At 39.7% G+C, this 20,696-nt stretch overlaps 1 protein-coding gene across 2 annotated transcripts; it reads left to right on the top strand.

Moving 5' to 3' along the window:
- Nucleotides 1-519: 519 nt before the first annotated feature.
- slc37a1 (solute carrier family 37 member 1) lies at nt 520-20,501 on the top strand. Of its 2 annotated transcripts, none has more exons than XM_017410052.3 (20): nt 520-676; nt 2,233-2,450; nt 3,842-3,923; nt 4,233-4,359; nt 7,561-7,639; nt 9,317-9,452; nt 10,413-10,489; nt 10,631-10,797; nt 10,969-11,021; nt 11,101-11,175; nt 11,845-11,967; nt 12,534-12,624; nt 13,020-13,082; nt 13,340-13,425; nt 14,027-14,075; nt 14,960-15,033; nt 15,159-15,237; nt 15,508-15,605; nt 15,875-15,939; nt 18,552-20,501. In XM_017410052.3, exons 2-20 carry the CDS (start codon nt 2,395-2,397, stop codon nt 18,565-18,567), a joined length of 1,596 nt encoding a protein of 531 aa, XP_017265541.1. In that variant the 5' UTR covers nt 520-676; nt 2,233-2,394; the 3' UTR covers nt 18,568-20,501. The 2 variants fall into 2 exon arrangements, with proteins under 2 accessions (XP_017265541.1, XP_017265542.1); XM_017410053.3 differs by having other exon boundaries at nt 558-700.
- The last annotated feature ends 195 nt before the right edge of the window (nt 20,502-20,696 follow it).

Genomic DNA, 20,696 nt, shown 5'->3' with positions numbered 1-20,696 from the left:
TATGTCTGGTAGTTCCCAAATCGGTGCGAAAAGGCTGTGGCACCTGGCTCATGCAGGACACCGAGGTGTGGTTCGCACTAAACACAAGCCTTAAAGAACTTTACTGGTAGCCATAAATGGACGATTTGATGTTCACAGTCCTGTCATCGTGTACCATCTGTCAGGCATGTGACAAAACCCCTTGTGCTTCACCTGCCCCATTACAACCTGTCAAGTTTCCAGAGGGTCCATTTCAACACATTGCTGTCGACATTGTACATGGAGTTTAGGACTGCAGGTTTGCCATCACCCTTGTTGATTATTTCAACATATGGCCTGAAGAAACAAACACTGTCATGGCTCTCCTAACTTGTTTTTCTTGCATCACAACTGATATTGAACCACAGTTTGCATCTTATGCTTTTGCTGAAAGCAAGTGTAGACCATCCTCAGATGCGCCGAGCGCTTTATTATAGCGCTAAAAGACTTCATTGAAGCCAGTGAGAAGTGTGTCCCTTTTGGCTTGCCATAGTGGCGTGCCCTCGCCGCGTGCCAGTGTGTTTAATCGTGTCGCGGTGTGTGCGCTCAGTGTGGCTGTGAGGTGACAGTTGCTAACAAGGAAGTGGGTCCTGTTTCATTGGTTCCGGTCCTCCGAGCAAACAGAACCGGTTGGCTTTTTTAGATACATACATTTGAGGTGAGTTCGTCCTCGGGATCCACGGTAAGAACGTGATTCTGTGGTGAATTTTGTTCTCGGCGGAATTCAGAGCCGCGGTTCCGATTAAAGACTCGGTTTAGCTAGCTGCTTTCGGACGGCGGCGAACATCGGAAGAAACGCGTCGTTTTTTCTGCCTTTCTTGTCTCTTTTGGATTTGTTATAAATTAATGAGGGGATTGATCATTTCGCTGAGTGATACGGGCTCTGAGAGTAAAGGTTGGAGGATGTTTCGCCTGCGGTGAACGCGGATACGGATGTTGTTCACGCCTGAAAAACCTGATGTCCTCCTGTCTCCTGTTGTCCCAAACAACAACTGAACCGATACTCCATTCAGGTTTGTCTCGGGATCTGGTTCGGGACATCTGAACCGTCAGGACCGTCTGACAACCCGGGTTTTTAAGGGTTAAACTGGGAACAGCCATAACATTATGACCACTGACAGGTGCAGACTTTAGGTGTTAAATGTGTTGGTAACACAGGAAAAAATAGCAGCATTTTGTTTGTTTGAAAGACTGCTTTAGGTCACACTGTTAAAAATGAAATTCTGGTTCTGATAGGAAAGTTTCAGAACCAGCAGAGCATCTCAGGTTGTTGTTGTGTTTGGGTATGCAGATCAGGGCGGCCCCATGCTGGATCATGGAGGCATGAGAGGATGTCTGATAGCCAGGTAATGTGGATGTTTGAGTCTGTGTGGGTCTCCTCCTGGAGTGGGAGGGACACAGCACCAGGATGGGTTCTGTAAAGAGGGTGAGCTGGTGGGGGCAGTGAGGTGAAGATATCTTTAATGGGAAGGTCCTGTGGTTCATGTGGATGAACCTCTTAGATCCTACCTGGTGTAAATGCTGCTCTCTCCTTCCTGTGTCCGCTCGCTGCATTACCTCCAAAGGTTCTGACCCGAAGCAGCCGCTCAGTTTGATGTTTCTGCAACAATCTATTCACGCAAAAACTGGTGACAAAGTGTCCCTTTTTTTTTCTACAGTGCTGCTTATTAAACCGAGCCAACCCTTCCAGTGTTACCTGTTTCAGTATGTTGTGATGACACTGCAAGGAGGAAATACATTTTGTACAACCAGTCAGATCTTAAACGGCCCTACTTTTATGACGGAGTAAAGGCAAAGACAAGTATTGGTTTATGTCTCTTTTATGAAAAATTCAGTTAAATAAATAAAACCTTGACCTTTAAGGCAGATTTCTTTCCTCCCTTGGAAGTGAATGCAGTATAGCTCACTTTATCTTGCAGCACAGATGTGGCTCTTTTCCGTCGGCTCGACTCGTCCCTACTCGGGTAGACCCAGAACCCACGACCTGTGCTGCATCTGAAAAGCTGCTCTCAGAAAGCTGTTGAATCAAATCCTGTAAACATGACATTTTTTACATTCGTCAGGAGAGCAGCATTGAGCAGCAGGGCGTGTTAAACTTTTAGCGCTGACTAAGATTCTCTGTTTTCTTTGACTTTAATTATCTCAATTATCTCTGTTAAAGTGTCAGCCTCTTTTTCTTCTTCTTCCTCACACTTTACCCTCCTCTGTTTTCAGACACCTGACTCCTCCATCCACCTGCACGGCTCCAGAGTCAGCGATGGCTCAGCTTCCCGTTGGTGGCCCCGGGTGTGGGCTGAGATCCAGATGAGCCCTGCCATGTCTGAGCGTTTCCCTTCAGCCTGAGACCACTCTGTTAATCTGCACTTTGATTCAGGCATGGCTCCTGTTCCTCCGGGGATCCGCCTGCTGACGTCCTTCAACAGGGACCAATGGTGAGTCTGAGACAGATTCTGGAGGACTGTCTGCCCTCTTTTGGCGTGAGGCCGCAACTACACCACCAGTTGTCATTTTAGACAATAATCAGTCTATAAACTGTACATTGTGAAATTGTTTCATTCCTATTTTTAATGCGTTTTCTCTGTAGCCTAGGTGATCCTTGAGACAAGTTTATTAACATCTTATCTGATTTTCAAATGGAAATGTTAAAAAAAAATTTATATTAATCACATTTTCTAAGGCACGTACAAGAGCCGATATTTTAAAATAAAATCCTTTAATTTCATATCTGTAATATTTTTCTTACAAAGGCAAACGGCTAAATCATCTTCCTCTAAAGCAGTAATCAACAGTGGTCATCAGTGATCCACGTGCCACAACCAGAACTTTATATTTTAAAATAAAAAAAACAGGGCAAATTATTCTAGTCAACTCAAAATTTAAAAAAGCACAGCTAATGTCATCTGTGTGTGACACTATAAAACTCCTTCAGAGATAAAGATGATAGAGAGGAACATTGGTTTGGGAGAGGTCTAAAGGAAGCCATCTTTGTGAAGAGAACCTGTCCATCATTAAACGGATGCGGAGGCCTCCGTGTCCAACTGTCTCCATCCTACAATGCTGCTATTGCGAGTATCGCTCAGCCCTCTGGGAATAGCAAGCGGCCCCTAGGCGGTCGTTAGGCTGATGATCCTCTTTTGCATGTGAACAACTAGCTTTGGGTGTCACACCCAGCTGGTTGATTCACCATGGGAAGATGCTGATTATAAGGCTAAATTTGCTTGCCGTTCCTCAGACTGAGGAAGTCTTTTGAATAAAAGACGAAACATTTAAGAAGTAATCGTCCAGAGGACCTGACTCAACCTTGTTAGATTTTTCTACTTGGATTACTGAGCATGCATCAGGATAATTTGTGTATTATAGTAGTTTTATTACAAAAAAGACATGATGTTGTACTAAAATGTGTGATGAAGTCCATACAGTCATGAGGAACACAGGTAAAAAAGTGGTATGTTGTTTTCTGTTGTCCTTTTTCTGTATCCAAGTATATTTATGGCAGGAACTGGAAATACTTGTTCTTAAAATAGCCTAAATATCAATTGGGACATCTGAAAGTTTGAGTCAGGAACTTTGAAATCTGTATAAACATCTAAATGCTTTAAACCATCTTTTTGTTTTACATATGAAATTGTCTCTGTGATGCAATCTCTGCGAATACAAAACTATGGGAGATAATTACTGTAATGAACTTGATTTGTAGCATTTTTCTTTTCCCAAGGACCAACTTTTTCTGTGTGAAACCAACACAAAGCTCCCTCATTCCTTTTTTTTCTTTTTGTTAGTTTCAGTTCACAGTAATGACAGTGATGTTGTGCTTGTTCTGCAGGTACAGAGCTCTGACCTTTGCCCTCACCTTCCTGCTCTACACCAGCTTCCACCTCTCCAGGAAACCTATTAGCATCGTCAAGGTAACGTAGGTTAGACTTGCTGTATTTGTTGTACACTGGTTCTTCTAGGTGTATCTGAGCCGTGAATCTGACTCGGTTCACGTTTTAAACTGGGTGACGCTCTGAGCCGTGCTGCTCTGTGCGATCACTAAACAGTTTATGTGAGGGGTGTTTTTCTTTGGAAGAGAACAAAAGCAAAGCGCTGAGTTTACACTAAATGTGATGACAACACAGACGTTTCATATTTAGTGTAAAAAAAGGGTGTAGGTTTACACTGAATCTGATTTTGTCACTTCCCGGGGTTAACTGACTGGTGCTTCTCTGTGACAGAGCGAGCTTCATAAGAACTGCTCATCGGCCAATGAACTAGCCACTGTTGGGTCAGGCGGCAGCGGGAGCCAGGAGCCCCCCCCACCATCACTTCACACCAACACGGACTGCAGCTGGAAACCTTTTGGTTGGTATCTGCTCCTCTCTTCATCTGTGAGGGGTTTATAGTTCGAGGTTTTAGTCTAAAGTAGCATGTGACTGTTGTTCTGCTTTCCTTATTGGTTTTATCCACATGTCACACTCACATTTCATTCACATTCATCTAAACAGGAATCAAAGCATATCTGAAACAATAAGAGCAAAGTTTACTTAAGCCACAAGCAAGTTCAGTAAGGTTGGGCTTTGTTTCCGTAGCCATGCTTGACGAAACCTAAGACCTTCACTAAGCGATAACCGGTTCAGCAACCCAGGTTTTGACGTTGTTTCTGTGCACATACGTACGAAAAGGGGGGGTTCACACATCATTTGATGCTTTTAGTACTATAAACCTCATCAATGAAACAAATAAAGTTATAAAAAATTGAAATAATGGAAAGTGAAGAATCTAAAAATTGTGACAGAAAAGCACGGCTGGATCAGAACCAGAGAGGAATGTCACAGAAAACTTATAGTTTTGTAAATCGATACATTCATACCTGCTGCTGTTTAGGTCAGGACAGAAAGGAGATCGGAGATTGAAGTCCACCGGATAAAGGATTTTTAACTTTATTTTAGCTAGCTTAAATCTCCTTTTCAAGAGTTTTGACTCGTAAACGACTGTATAACTCAAACTCAAACACAATGTAATACACCCTGATCCTGTGCGGTCCACCTCATTTATTTCCAGCAGCAACGTCTGTAATCTTCAGTCAGGTGTCGGTCCGATCCGCCGTCCAAAGCCTTTATTTGTATTAATTAGCAACGATTTCTGTCAAAATGACCAATGACAGGATGTGGTTAAAAGTTGTTTTTAAGGGAAAAATTGTTTTAAGAAAAATCACACAAGTCAGTAAGCAGCTGCGTAAAGAACCAAGGAAAAAAAAAAAGAACAATCATCACTCCTTTGTTGATTAGAACAACTCCCTAATGACTTTAAATGTGAGATATGGACTCTGGCATCATTTTAATTCCAACCAAAGCATAAAATTCAGGAGCATAAAAGAAAAAATTATGTACAAATTTTTTTTTATTAAAACACGATTTCAGCTTGTGGTTAAGATGCACTTTTTCAGTCGCCTGATTTATGTCTTGTCACAGACAACAGCCGAATATGATACAACAGACCATATTTGTTGTAAGAGCCAGATAAATTGAAGCTCCCCTGTGGTTCAGAGTTCCTCCTTATAGGCGGTTATTCATCGCAGTGACGCGTCATGGCAGCTGTTTCACAATCATCTCTCATCTGGTAAACACAGACTTTCTGACTAATTAAACAAAAAGACTTGTTTTAATTATGTATTTAATTACAGTTATCAGTGACAGCTGCCTGTGGCAACTTCCTCTTGCGTCCTGCAGCGCTCACAACATACAACAATGGAGAGGCTTTATGGGTTTAAGGCCTCATTTTCTCAATCGGCGCTTATTCAATTATTTTTGCATTAAGGTTTTGTCCAAAACGATGAAGCCGAGGCTGGTTAAGGTTTCTAACTGAACTAACAATATTTGCTGCAGTTTGTCAGGAAAATAAGCTGTTTAAAGACTTTTTTTTTTTTCTTGCAGGTTCCAGCTTTCAAAAATATCTCTTGTTTGGGCAATAAGGACATGTTAGAAGTTACCCACATGTCCGTTCTTAGCGTTATAAATGTGTCTGCAGCTTTTAATTTCAGCCCAGAGCTGGCTGCTCAGATCTCTCCTTATTTTAAAACCAAAGTAATAAGTGACGGGTTTTTTTGTTTTTTTTTCTTCTTTGGCCACAAACAGCTGGTTTCCACAGTTGAACGGAGATTGCCTGGTCCGCCCTTCCTTAAAAGAGGGGAAAAAAAGGCTTAAAAGTCACATGTGCGAATCGAGTTAGGCCAAAACTTTTCCTTTGGCCATCATTAGTCTATCTCCCAACCCTACTGTCTCCAAAAGTCCCAGGGAGGTCAGGGTACCCTGCCCCCCCTTTAGATAATCCTAAAAACAAATAAAAATTTCACTCCCCTCAAGACTACAATCATAAAGGACGGCATGTTATATGAATGGAAAGTGAAGAATATGAAGATTTTAACAGGAAAACATTGTTAGAATTGGAATATGAGAGGAATATTCCTCATATGTTGCTGAAAAGTTTTAGTTATAAATCAAAATATACAGCCTGCTTTTGTTTAGGTCACATCAGAAAGATCTAAAATTTTTAACTCCACAATCAAAAGGTTCATTTAACCCAGACACAGTTTTATATTGGGCTTCATGGATCAAATCAAATCTGTTATTTATTAAATATTCTTTGATATACGTTACTAACACATTAAATCTAATAACTGTTTAATAGACGTTTCAGCAAATCCAGACAGAATATTTATTGTTCATCACCAGCATGTTACACAATCCAGACATTTTTGTTTTCTAGCTGCAGCTTTTAGTGGCGCACATCAGGAAATCAGTCTTACGAGTGTATTCGAGTTTCCAAGCATACTTTTCAGCTTTTTCTTCTGCTGAACATCATGTGAGGTGATTTTAAAAGCTTCTGGTCAAATAGGAAGATTTGTATTAAAGATTAGAATCCTTAGAATATTTTTTTTATTAGACTGAACAATTAAATGAAAATATATCTCTGAATAAACACCTAAATGTGGGACACGGACTCAAGAAGATAGCAGAATTTTTTGATTTTGTGTTATTTGACCATATGATTGTTTTAAATTTTGCATCTCCGGGCAGAACTGCGATGACATGAATGCCCTTACAGTTTGATTTTTTCTGTAGAATCAGTCAATGAGCTGAGCTACAAATCTACCCAAAACTCTTAGTTCATCACCTGGATGATGAGTTCAGCCTCTGTTACCACTGTGGTCCAGCCGCATTTCCTCGTTTGTGTTACAGAAAACTTTGACTTTCAGCGTAGGGTTAGCTGTTTAAGCAGGAAATCTTTTGTTGTGGTGTTCCTGTCAAGTCCATGAAAACTGTTGCATATTCAGTGACTTTGTGTTTATTATACAATTTAAAAAAAAAAAAAAAAAAATCTCAACACATCAGAAAAGTAGAGTTTTCACTTGCTGAAACAAGGTCTTTTCTTGTAACGTGTCAGTGCACAGCTGTTCCACACGAAGGTTTGTGTCATCACCACTCTGAAGGTCGAGTTGGTCGGTGAATCAGAAATAACTACACCTAATACAAACTCACTGATTGAACACTTTCCTGTTCTCAGATAAAAGCAACTACAAACAGCTGCTGGGAGCCATGGACTACTCCTTCCTCTGTGCGTACGCCGTTGGGATGTACGTCAGGTGAGATGGGAGCTCGGACGCAGTGGTTCTGCTGGGTCCAACAGGAACTTCAGCTCATGTAAAACAGGTTCAAAATATGAGGAGAGGAAAAACTCTTAAAGTGCTCTAAACTGTGGTTAAATAAGCCCGATGCAGGCGAGGCATTTACCTTTCATCACTGTGTTACATGGTTTTTAAAACATTACAAATCATATATGTCAAAATATGTGATTTTTCAATGTTTTTGATTACAATTTTTATGATAAAATAACCACTAAATATGCGTATATCACTGCCAAACGTCTACAACATAATTTGTAATAAATGAGCGAAACAGGCATAGTTATGTTTTGTTGCCAATAATTATGAGCCGTCTGTTTTCATTCAAACATTGATGAGTTCACTTCGGAGAGATCATTGGATTTAGTTGTAAACAAAGGCGAGGAATATTTTACTACCTTCTACTTCAATTTTTACAAAGTCCCTGATATGTTTGAGTTAAATTTTCCTCCAAACAGTCATTTAATGAGATAGAAATTATTATCAGCATAGAAGTTTAAATCAAGAACTGTGAAAATTTGCATTTTTGGCCGCTATTATGGCTTTAACCATTAAATCCAACTATTAGCTTTGTCTTATTTACCCAAATTCACCTACTTCTCTAAAGCTCTTTCATCTACAGTCTGATCTATTTAAAATTTTATTGTTGCAGATGATGAATTTTCAACATTTTTTAATAATTTATCAAACTACACAGACCACAGGTAAGATTTAAAAGAGAACTATGAAGTTCATTCAACTCTTCCTACATTTAATATCTTCACATTAAAAAAATCTGTCTGTACAGAATTAAAGTAGCACTTTATTTTTGGTAATTAAAGGGAGTTTTCAATTTTTTTTTTAGAGTTAGGAAAGTGTCTTTTCAGTCAAGCAAATATTAATTGTTTTGTCTGTCTGGATCATGATGCCTCTATAAACTAATCTGTGAACTTTGTCCTTGTTTATCTTTGACTTGACTGTGGGATTTTTCATCTTCAGTCATGGTAAAAGTTAATTACCTCCACCCTCTGTTGGATTAGAAAGGTATATGTATCAGAACGTACAAGCATCTGGTCCTAAAATTACAGTCAGACAAGCAGCACGAGAGAGATTTTAGCTTTTACACACTTCTTCCTCAGACATTAGGAGTGTAACTATTACCAGCAGGTGCTGCTGATGAATTGATCATCATCAGTCTGACCACCTCCATAAAATTAGGAGTTTGCTGGAGGTGCAGGTGTGTGTTAACACAACACAATGACCTTAGAAAAGCAACTGTTGCTGATTACTGATGTGTTTGGAGAAAACCAAACGCCTCATACCAGCTGTCAGCACCGGCAGGAAGAGCTGCTGATTTGGCCTTTTTGTCTGCATTTGTTCATCTGAAGCTGTTTTTACATCAATCAAGACCAGATGAGTTTTTAATGTAGTCATACCCTTAGAATTTAAATAGTGAGCTCCTTGGTTTTAACTTATTTGTACATGTGATCTATATTAGTGTCCAACAAATTTAAAACATTTTTAGCAACTTTCCTTTCCATAAGATACTGAAGCCTCCTTAGAGTCCTTCCACTCCAAGTTATCATCACCCTGTAAGGTTTTTACCCTAAAATGACTGGATTACCTCTTTAAACTAATACCATATTCTTTGGCGTTTAGTGGCATCATTGGAGAGCGGCTGCCCATTCGGCTTTATCTCACTGTGGGAATGCTGACCAGCGGACTCTTCACTTGTCTGTTTGGGCTGGGCTACGTCTACAACGTTCACAACCTGGGCTTCTACATCTTTGTCCAGGTGAGCTGTCGCAACAGGACCTGTAGTTGGAAACCAGTCGTGTAAGGAAAACATGAAGCGAACATTAGGGGTGTAACGAGGTCTAATGGCACAAGATCTCACAATAATTGAGTGTTTTAAAGCAGAGGTCACACAGTATTTTGTATACTTTGAAGCTAAGAAAATAAAGTTTGAACCTCTTAATTTGTTTGAGTTGAGAGAGTCAGTCCAGCTCTGAGGAGAAGTAGAAATGTATTCATGTCTCTAAATATTTGAGGTTCTAAATTTCCTTGTGTGAGCCTCAGAGGATTGGCAGTCTTGTCGCTTGAATTTTGACCATGTTCGGAAAACTTGTGCCACAAATTTTCTCTTAAAATAGTCTTAGTTGTCGCGGGTGTCTCCAACCCATCGCAAGAACGTGAGAGCTGCATGTTTACACCTGCAGGTTTAGCCTCAGGTCTAAAAACCAGACTAATGCTAATTAATTATTGAAAAAGTGGTCAAAATCTGCCTGAATTCATTTAAAAAGTGTACTTAAGTAAATTGAATCATAACTGTGAGGGTGGCTGCCAGTGTGGGTACAAATTGGGCAGAGTTGTACTAAATGAAGGTGGAGGAAGGCAACAAATTAATGTGCATGGCCTAGAATACAGTTTAAACCACAATATTCAAAAACTGGCTTTGCAAAATGTGTCTGCACGGGTCGCTGGTCGCAAACACATAATTCAGTGATACTGCAACTAGAAATTTGCCCTTTTTTTGTCATCAAAGTGTTAAAGTACTAAAACCTTGTCCTTGTCAGGGTGTATCGATACACCCCTGTTAAACTCACAACACCTTCTCACTCTTGTGTTGGTGAATGTCTTTAAAAGTTTCCATTGGAGGCAGAAGATCAATGATGTGTGTATTTACTCTCGGGTATAGATTGCTTTGCAGGTTAAATGTGAGTTTAAAGTGTTGATGCCCTTTGTGATGTTGTAGGTGGCCAATGGCTTGGTTCAGACCACTGGCTGGCCCAGTGTGGTGACCTGCATAGGGAACTGGTTTGGAAAGGGAAGGTAAGGAGGAGTTATTCAATACTGTAATGGGTTTTCTACCAGCAGTTTCATCAAAAACTGACATAAAGTCAGAAGATGAGGAATGAGTCCAGCTGCTAACAGATGTTTTGTTGTGTTGCTGCCTCCTGGTCGTCCTGTCAGACGTGGACTCATCATGGGCCTGTGGAACTCCCACACCTCAGTAGGAAACATCCTGGGCTCTCTGATCGCTGGCTACTGGGTCTCTTCTAACTGGGGCCTTTCCTTCATTGTACCAGGCCTTATTATCGCAGCCATGGGCGTGATCTGCTTCCTCTTCCTCATTGAACGTAAGCAAAGCTATTCTATGTATTTTTTTTTTCATTTATTGTCCTTTTAAAATGTTTTTCTTGTTTTGGAAAGGGCAGTCATTGATAAAGAAATGTTTTAGGCTGTTGGTTTCTTGGTCCACAGCTGAAAACGGACGAGTTTCAGATTTCACATCTCTTTTTTCCCTCCAGATCCTAATGACCTGAAAAGTGTGTATGCTCAGAATCTGTCTCCGACTAAGAGCGTGAGTACAAGTGCTTAGTTCTAAAATGTGATTGTTCCCATGGATTTATGTGTAATTTGTAACAATTTGTTTTTATCAGGTTTCATTTAAGAGCTGGAATGGAGCAAATGGACACTCTGAGGTTTATCTGCAGTACAAGGACAACAAATACCAGGTGTGTTTGTCTCACTGTGTGAATCGGTGTGAAAGTGTTGTCCATGTGATGACGATGCTGCTTCTTCTCATTTAGTACCGACATGAACACAGGTGGATTATATTTCTGTGAAAATATTACAGGAACAAGATTAAAGTGAAGCTGTAGCCTGCTGAAGGAACTTATTACTGGGGTGGTCACGATTTAAAAAATGCATCTAAACTTGGTGCAGATACTAAAAAATATCCATGTTAGTACCATTTTGGGCACTGCTGGGGGAAGAAAAACTAAATTAAAAAGCCATGAAGTTCTAATAAGAAAGATCAGAACAATAAAACAAGCAACAACAATATTTTTAGATTGTTTTAATTGCCTTAGATTGTCATACACCTCATGTTTACTTGTTAATTTCCATTCACTTTCCCTATGGCAGGTAAACAAACAATTCAAACACATTAAATCTGTTAAAAATACAAAATGAAAACATTTTCTTTCATAAGGAATTAGCCACGTGTTGTATTTTCACTGAAGCTTAATTCAAAATGTCATCCCTAAATCATAATTTGCTTTTGGTTTAAAACTTAAAGTTATTTTTCTCTTATCGACTAGTTTATTGTTTTTGATTTATTAGAAAATAACCGCGGTGTTGTCGGTGTCTGTCTGTTTTTATGTTTCCCCCTCCTGGTTCAGAGCTCTGACACAGAGCTGCTGTTGCCTCGGGACTCGGTGTGTGTTCCTGTGCAGCCCGTCGTCGTGGTGAAGAGCGAGTCGGAACCATCCGCCATCAGCTTCATGGGAGCTCTACGAATACCCGTCAGTTCTCCATCTCTCTGACATTTAAAACCACGTCTCAGTTGTCTCATACTAATGCGAGGAAATTTTATTGCCCTCTGCTTAAACCAAAGGGGCGGTTACGTTTTTGCCAGTGTGTGTTTGTTTGTTAGTAAAATATCTCATAAACCACTGGATGAATTTTAATAAAACGCTCAAAGTAATCATTGTATGTACATCTAAAACTCATTAACCTTTGAGGTTATCCCAAATTTTGATGGCCACCACAACTAATTGACCTTAGCAAACACAAAAATGGTCATAATTCAGTTTAGCCTACAATTATTGGGCTAAAATTTGTCATGTTAGTCATCCTTAACTCATACTAGTGCTAACACATCTTGTCATCTACAAGGTTGAACCAAAACCAAAAATTTCTCAACATAAGATGATCTTAGTCCATTCTTGCGAGTGATTTGCCTTCATTTAAGGAAGGTTACATCTTTAATTTAAGCTAGATATTTAGCATACATTTTTGTTGAACTTGGTTAATTATTATGTAACTGTTTTTCAGGCAACTTTCTAACAAAGAGATTTCTTTCTTGCAGGGAGTGATTGAGTTCTCTCTCTGTCTGCTGTTTGCCAAGCTGGTCAGTTACACTTTCCTCTTCTGGCTGCCTCTTTACATCACCAAAGCAGGTGAGGAACAAACTGAAAACACTGTCAGCTCCTTACAAACGATACTACCTTTAATATACATCAGTGGTCGGACTAATGTCCAAAAATATGTCAAGTGTAGATCCGATAACGGAGAGGTTTGAAACCAAACAAGCTGTTTTAGCTGAACTGAAGCTCAAATTCTACAATCCTCTCCACTGGGTTGTTTCAACACTGATTCAGACTTTCTTCTTCAGACTCCATGCTCATGAAATGATCTTTATTCGGCACAGAGAACTCTGACCTCCTGATACAAATGATTAGATTATCATCTTGATCTGTCTGCTCTCTATAGTTATTCAGAGAAGCAGATTGATCTCAGTCACTCAGGTCTTGAGTTAGATCAAAACTGATTTTATTCTGTTTGTATTTCTCAGCTCATCTGGATGCAAAGAAAGCTGGAGATCTCTCCACACTGTTTGATGTTGGAGGAATCGTGGGTAGGACCCTTTTTTCTTTTACTCCTCTCATCTTGAGACGTGCAGTTGAACACTTTGTCCTGAATTTTCCCTCTTTCAGTATGACTTGTGCATCGAGAGTACTGATAGAATGAGTCTGTTTACTGACTTTGTCTCTATTTTATTGTAGATAAGTGTGCCTATGTTTACTATTAGAGTTAGCTCACAATCATTTGGGTACAATACATAAATGGGTGATAATAAAGGTGTGTTTTTGTGTGTATGTCATGTTAAAACAGGGGGGATCTTGGCTGGAGTGATCTCTGATAAACTGGGGAAGAGAGCTACTACATGTGCAATCATGTTACTGCTGGCTGCTCCCATGGTGAGTTCCCACGGTGTTTCTGGATGAAGGTAGTATCTCACTGGGTTGTAATGGCTGGAGACTCAGAATTCAGTGAGATTGCAACAGAAAAATTGATCTTTTTTCTTGCAGTTTTGAGTGTTTGTAACCAGCAAGTAGTGCAGCTTTTTGTTCGAGACGCCCGAGTCGACTCTGACTATTTTGAGAGCAAATCAGTCACGCAGGTTTTTTTTGGACGTGTTCAGAACTCAAGCAACAGGACTGCACACCTTTGTGACTCACACGAGGAAATTGAAAACATCCACAAACGACTCCCTCGTGAATGCTGTTCGCCGACTTGCTGCAAGCCATTGAGATACTACCTTCACAAAACCATTTTATGTTCTTTTAGGACTCACAAAAACCTTCAAGTTTACGGGGGTCTGGGTCTGTACTGTTTTTGCCAGACTGTGGACAGATCATACTGCATGTTTTACTATTTAAACAAACATCATTTTAAACCACAGGGTTAATAATTTAAGATGTCATATCCTCTTTTCGCTACATGTAACATCAATGTGCTGTGAGTTTGGTTAGACCAGTGACTTTTATTGATTTTCTGATTGTTTCTGTTCTCCTGCAGCTGTATGGTTTCTCCATGATCAGTCAGTTTGGTCTGGGCCCAACCATCGGTGAGAAAACGATCTGAAATCTGAAAGAATATTCAGATCCAGTCATGTGGACTTTCAGGGTCTAATGAGTAACAGCTATCTATAATTATCTGGTTTTATGAGCAATATTTTAATATGTGCAAACAGTAATGACTTGTTTTAATGCTGCATCACTGTTAGAGAGTCTTAAGCATTCAGTAAATTAGAAATGTCTTCATTTATTGTTACTTTGTTTCTTATAATCTAATGGTTAATAATAAGTTAATAACTTCATCTTATTCACAACCATGTTTTGGTTTCAGATCTTTGTCAGCCATGACCCAACATTACACTTGTTTAATGTTGAGGAACTACACAGCAATCTGCTGGGGTTTTCAGAGTAGGAGGAGGAGAGAGCTGTGATGCATTAGAAGTACCTAGGAAAAGCTAAACTCATTGTGAATTAGATGCAAAAGCTAAAAAACAATTGCAGTTTAAATCTATACCCAATAAATGCAATATAGACGTTTCTGATATCACACAAGAAGAAACTTGCAATTTATTGAACATACTCAATATATTGCCCAACTCTACTGTACAGTAGGGTTCATATATACTCTACATTAAGTGGTGCTGCATCACTCAAGTCTGTGTATGTACCTGGTTTTTGTTACCTTCAGGGCCTTTTCTGGTGTACACACAGACCTCGTCAGGACCAGTAGTTCGTTTGGGGACCAAAACCCAGTCTTAATATGTTGAAACACCATTTTGGGATGTGAATTGAGTTTAGGTTGAGGTTGGGGTTAGCTATGTACTGGTAAAGGTTAGGGTAAAGGTCAGGTTTAGGCTACAGAAAGGATTGGAACTCAATACATGGTCTTAATAAAGATAAAAATACAAATACTTTTCCCTCTTTGTGTTTCCAGTGATGCTGTTGGTTTGTGGTGGACTGGTCAATGGACCATATGCTCTCATCACTACTGCAGTGTCTGCTGATCTGGTAAGCAGTCCAACACCGATCCAGTTTTAGTTTGAATGGTTTGGAAATCACATATTTGTGTACACAACCAGTCCCCTTTTCTGTCTCCCAACTACTTTTTTCTTTTTCCCTGTTTCTGGCTTTAGGGGACCCACAAAAGCCTGAAGGGCAATGCCAGAGCGTTGTCTACTGTCACTGCCATCATTGACGGAACAGGGTCTGTTGGTCAGTACCTCTGACAGAGACGAGTTTCTCTTTGAACATTTCTGACCTGTCCTATTATATTAGTTTCTTCAGTGGGTTTAGCCCAGTACCTGTCCCATAATAGTCAGAATCTCTTGAACTATTTATAATACTAGAATCTGAATTTTCTAAAACCAGTACCTTCCTAAAAAAAATGAAACTCTGGGCTTTAAGAAAAGACTTGTTGCGATCAGATGTATGAAATATCACCAGCTGCATTTTAAAAGAACATCTGTATGTTTGTTCATGTAGGTGCAGCTGTGGGCCCCCTGCTGGCAGGGCTGTTATCTGCACGTGGCTGGGATAAGGTCTTCTATATGCTGATGACCGCTGACTTCCTCGCTCTGTTGGTGAGTGTGCCCAAAAAAACTGCAGCAAAAGAATCCCCTCAGTGTAGTACAAATTCTGCCACTACCTCAGACCCTCCTTCACCTCCTACTTTTTTGTTTACGGTCCCCAGTTTACTAAAACTTTGTGAAACGTTCTTTAAAGCCCCTGGAAACCACAAAATACCCAAACAAACAAGAACAGATTTCTCTCCTGATTCTTTACTGCTTGCAAGTGAGCTGTACTGCGGAGTTTTATTTATTCAGAAATTGTAATGTGTGTGTGTGTGTAGCTCCTGTTACAGCTTGTGATGAAGGAGCTGGCCTCGTCTAAATCCCGTCCCATCTCTGCTGTTGAGTAAGTCCTGCTTTTGTCTTCGTTATCATTCCACACAGCAGCTTCATGTGATTACTGCTCCTCAGGCTGCAGTTTTCACATCAAACTTGTCGTGCCGTGTATTTTCTATAAGGGAATTCTTCTTTGATCTCCTGCTGATTCTGTAAGTTTGCTCATTTCCAAAGAAATGTCTCTCTTTTCTTATGGTAGTTTTCACTTTATTTGACTGAGACAAAACTAAAATAAAAAAAAACATGTTGCACGAAAGCTACAAAGTTATTTTGTCCCACTCCTTCAGCTCCCTCCACTGATTTCCTACAGGACTGATGTCTGGAGACTGGCTTGGCCACTCCATGACCCTAATGTGCTTCTTCTTTAGCCACTCCTTTCTTGTCTTGGTGGCATGTTTTGGGTCATTGTCCTGCTGTAAGACCCATCCTTGACCCATTTTCAATGTTCTGATTGAAGAATGAAGGATCTGGTCCAAGATTTTATGGTACATGGTGCTTTGTTTCTTTAGTTATGTTGTATCAGCAGAATTAGCAGAAAAACAGTGATGGATACAACAGTCCTTACTGTCAAGCATCACTTCCACCAATTTATGATAAGTCTGTCCATGGGCCTTTTTCAGAAGGAGGACCTTCAGTCCTTTACAGCAGAGCTCCCCAACCTCCGGGCCATTTGGTACCGTTTAATTGACTTAAATTATTTCCTTTTTTTTTTTTTGTTTGGAGTCTGAATGACATTTATTTTGGAAAATGACCGGATTCTCTCCACAACATCCGTATATGACTCACTCTTGATGCGTGTCAAAACGCTTATCTAGGTCACGTGATACGTTACCGCTAAAAACGAACCCACGAGCAGCAAAATGAGTAAAAAACAAACGTCTCTGGAAGCCCTAGATGGGACCGTCTGGTTACTGAGAAACAGGCACAGAGCTCCCACTGATTCAGCGTTATGGTGAGTTGTTTTCTTTGTGCACTTTATATTTGGGGTGCATCTTATTTTAAAAGGCATGTTTAAACACAGAGAACATCAGGGAGAGGAGAGGCTGTTATTCATGTTGATAACGCAACACCAGGATGCAGCTAACAAAATTGTGAGTGCACGTTGGATTTACGTTTATTATGATTTAAAAAATACCCCCGTTTTCATGCCGGTCGTATCATTTTACTTTGTTGTATTTATCCGCCACACCTTTAAAGGCCGGTCCGTGAAAATATTGTCTGATAAGGACCAGTCCGTGGAACTAAAAAGGTTGGGGACCGCTGATTTACAGCATAGCGTGCTATCAGTGACATTCTCTGTGACTGTGGCTCCAGCTGCCTTCAGATCATTAACAAGCTCCTCCTGTGTAGCTATGGGCCAATCGCTCATTCTCATTATCACCCCTTGAAGAAGAGCTTCCATTGAGCTCCAGACCAAGGGTGACTGATGGTCATTTTATATTTCTTCCATTTCTGAATAATAACACCAACCGTCGTCACCAAGCTTCCTGTTGATGGGTTTTGTGGTCCTTTCCAACTTGTGCAGGTCTGCTGTCTGGTCCCTGAAGTCCTTTGACAGATCTTTGGTTTGTGGTAGTGGAGAGGTCGGAATGGAAGAAACCGATTCTGTGGTCAAGCTGAAATCAGGAGGGTCTGAAACTGACTGATATGTATTTCTCTCAATGACATTCAAATCTTTTAGTAACTTTTATGTAGTGTTTTTCTCAACATTTTTAGTTTATATTCTGTCTCTGTCTCTGAAAACTACCATTAAAAAAGAAACTGTTCATATCTGTACATGAACAAACTCGCAGAATCAGCAGATTATTTCCTCCACTGACTTTTTTCTGACCTGATCAACATAAGAAAACACTTGTAGTCTATTAATGTGTACAAACATGTGTACAACTAATGTGTTCACACTGCTGAGAGAACTAGAGATGCACCAATACCACATTATTTTTCAAGCTGGGCACAAGTACTTACATTTGAGTACTTGCTGATCCTAAGTACACATACGAATGCTAATAAATGCTATTATACTTCTTATAATAACTGTGAATATGTTTAAAAATCAGAGATTACTTTTTATGTAACTCCTCAAATAGAACCAGGACAGAAAAGTCTTTTTCCAAAAACACTCACTGGTTAGTGGTGAGATTGTCAGATCCGTATATTCCCAGGATCATCTTCTGCTCAATGATGGACTGAAGCTGTTTCCTGCTTCTTTTATTATTTGTTATTTTAGATGTTACCAAAGTGCTTGTGTTGATAGTGCTAGATTTTGTCCCTCATCTTAACAACTTTGTTGACTATAATTTGCAGTCCACTTTACTTTTGTCACCGTCGTTCGCTTTGAAATACCTACACACGCACACACAAAAAACCGAGCTTAACATTGCTAACATTGCTGCTCCTGCTACCACTTTACAACAGGATGAATTTACTTCTCAGTTGTGCCGTAAAGTGGTAATCAAACACAGATACTGCTATGAGTGCATCCTTAGAAAGAACTGATTGATTGTCTAAGTTTGTCTCTCCCTGAAGTTCTCTGACAACAGGAAACAAAAAAATTGTCCTTAAATTGTTCTAAAATGTGATCAAAGTTCAGTGTCACTGTTAATGTTTCTTTCTTCTTTGCAGGTTTAAGGAGCATTGAGCACTTTGATATGTTCAAACACACATGCATCGAAAGCACTTGTTTAATTTAAGTTTGAAATGCCTTTCGGCATCGCCAGAACCTGGACTGTCCTGGATAAAAGACATTGAGCACAGGAGAGCCCCCCTCTGAGGAAGCGCTGAACCCCCAGCTGACCAACCAAACTGGATGTGAATCCACTCAGCCCCTGTTCTTATCCTAACTCTACAAACTTCATGCTCGACACTGGTCGAATACAAGCGACGCTCAAATTTAAACATGCCCATCCCAACTGTAACAACTTAACAACTCAAGATATTTGTCTCAGTCCTTCCTGTTTCCACGTCAGTGATTTCTCCAACTTCCGGCAGCTCAGTTAGGTCTGATATATGGGCTCTGTGGGCTGAATAAACAAGTGCCTAACAGTGCTTTTAAATCTTCGTCTGTAGACTAAAATAAGTCCGACGCTGAACTGTAGCTGGTAACAAACTCACTAATATTCCAGTACAAGGAACAAACCTAAACAACCACAGCTTTTGCGAAAAGAATGTCAGAGTGGAGTTACTCCCTCCTTTCAGAGATGGTTTGAGAAACTTTAAATTTAGCGCTATGATGTGCTTTTTACTTCTGACCAGATGTAAGTATGTGACTTTGTCCGTGATGGGATTCACCGTGGAGTCTGGGAGGTGGATCGTTGTTTCCAGATGTCACAAGTGAAGTTCTGCTTCACTGAAAACAGCTGGAGGATGGTTAGGAGGGAAAACACTAAAGCTGCTGTAAAAAATCAATCAGGAGTCGGTTGACAACCTGATAGGAACGCGGTTCTGTTTGGACCTGAGCCTGTTTGTTTGCTCTGAGGAACAGAACATCAGAACAGGGTTTCACTTAGTTTTTTACAGCCATGTTATCATACTGACAGGATAATACCTTGATAATGGTAAATAATTGTTAAAAATATGGAGTTGTTTGTCACTTTGTCTGAAAATATACTAATTTACAGCTCTTCCTGCCATATTGTGACCCGTCTCAGAGTCGTACGCATCCAGGTTTTCTCGGATCAGAAGCGGTTCTCTCGTGTTCACATTTACAGACACAAGAGTTCTGCTGGAAGGAAAGAAACACTTTACATGTTTGTGGAGTTCGGTTAATTTATATAATCTTTTACACGTGCGATCAGGTGTTTGTATATTTTTCCTGCCCGCTGTGAATGTTTCCGGTTCTTTCTGTAAATGTGGACCACCAGGGCTCCTCTCTGAGCAGAAGCTGCTGTTCGTCGGTGCCTTACTGAACCAAAGACATAATGGTTTGTTTTAGATCCGGTTTTTTATTTTGTTTATTGTTTGTGATTTTTGTTGGTAGTGTAATGAAGGCTAAAAGCTCTATTTTTCTAAGCTGCTGACATTTTTGTTTTTTCTTTGTGGGTTTTTGGGACCTGGTATTTTTTGTGAATGTACTTGACAGATTAGGAACTTGACCTGGGAGACTTGGATTGATTTATTGAGGTAGTTTTATGTAAAAAAAATAAAAAATGAATTGGTTTTGGTAGTTTTGTGTCATGAGTGCATATTGTAACTAAAGTGCAATATTGGATTATTTTTTTCTTATTTGTGATCTTGTAGGATCTTGTGATTATTTCTTTCAATGAAAATTGTAAATGAAGATACAATTGTTTTATGTTTTACAAAGTTTTTGATTTGATATTTATTATACTCTGTTAATTTATTGTCTATCTACAAATACAGTCTCTTATTGTAAGCTAGGGGATCTTTTTTTTTTTTTTTCGTCCTCGGTTGAAACATCTTTTAAAGAAAACCACTAGAGATTTGCTTATTACAGGATAATGCATCAGTACTTGAAACAATGAGTGCCTTGTTAGTTTGAAAGAAATGTAGTCTGAAGTTGATCCTTTTTGACTATAATTCTTGAATTAATAAAATAAAATATTTGTTTTTGGATTTGTGTTGTAGCTTGTTTTACAGCAGGCAAAAGGTCTGTCTGCATGTTTGCTTTTTCTGTCTGTTGGCAAAATATGTCAGAAACCAGAGCATAAATTTTATGGAAATTAGGAAACAAGCATTTGATGGACGTTTGCAACCGATTCACTTTGGGAGTCAGACACTTTAAAGATGCCCACCATATTTAAGCATTCT

This window comes from Kryptolebias marmoratus, linkage group LG6 (genome assembly GCF_001649575.2).
Source record: "Kryptolebias marmoratus isolate JLee-2015 linkage group LG6, ASM164957v2, whole genome shotgun sequence".
Taxonomy (NCBI): domain Eukaryota; kingdom Metazoa; phylum Chordata; class Actinopteri; order Cyprinodontiformes; family Rivulidae; genus Kryptolebias; species Kryptolebias marmoratus.
Note: the sequence above shows the minus strand (reverse complement) of the source record. Positions and strands in the feature narration are given on the sequence as shown.

Coding starts and splice junctions, on each gene's coding strand:
- slc37a1 (XM_017410052.3), top strand. CDS start 2,395: ATGGCTCCTGTTCCTCCGGGGATCCGCCTGCTGACGTCCTTCAACAGG. Junction 13,426..14,026: donor TACTGCTGGCTGCTCCCATG/GTGAGTTCCCAC, acceptor GTTCTCCTGCAG/CTGTATGGTTTCTCCATGAT. Junction 15,238..15,507: donor TGACGGAACAGGGTCTGTTG/GTCAGTACCTCT, acceptor TTGTTCATGTAG/GTGCAGCTGTGGGCCCCCTG.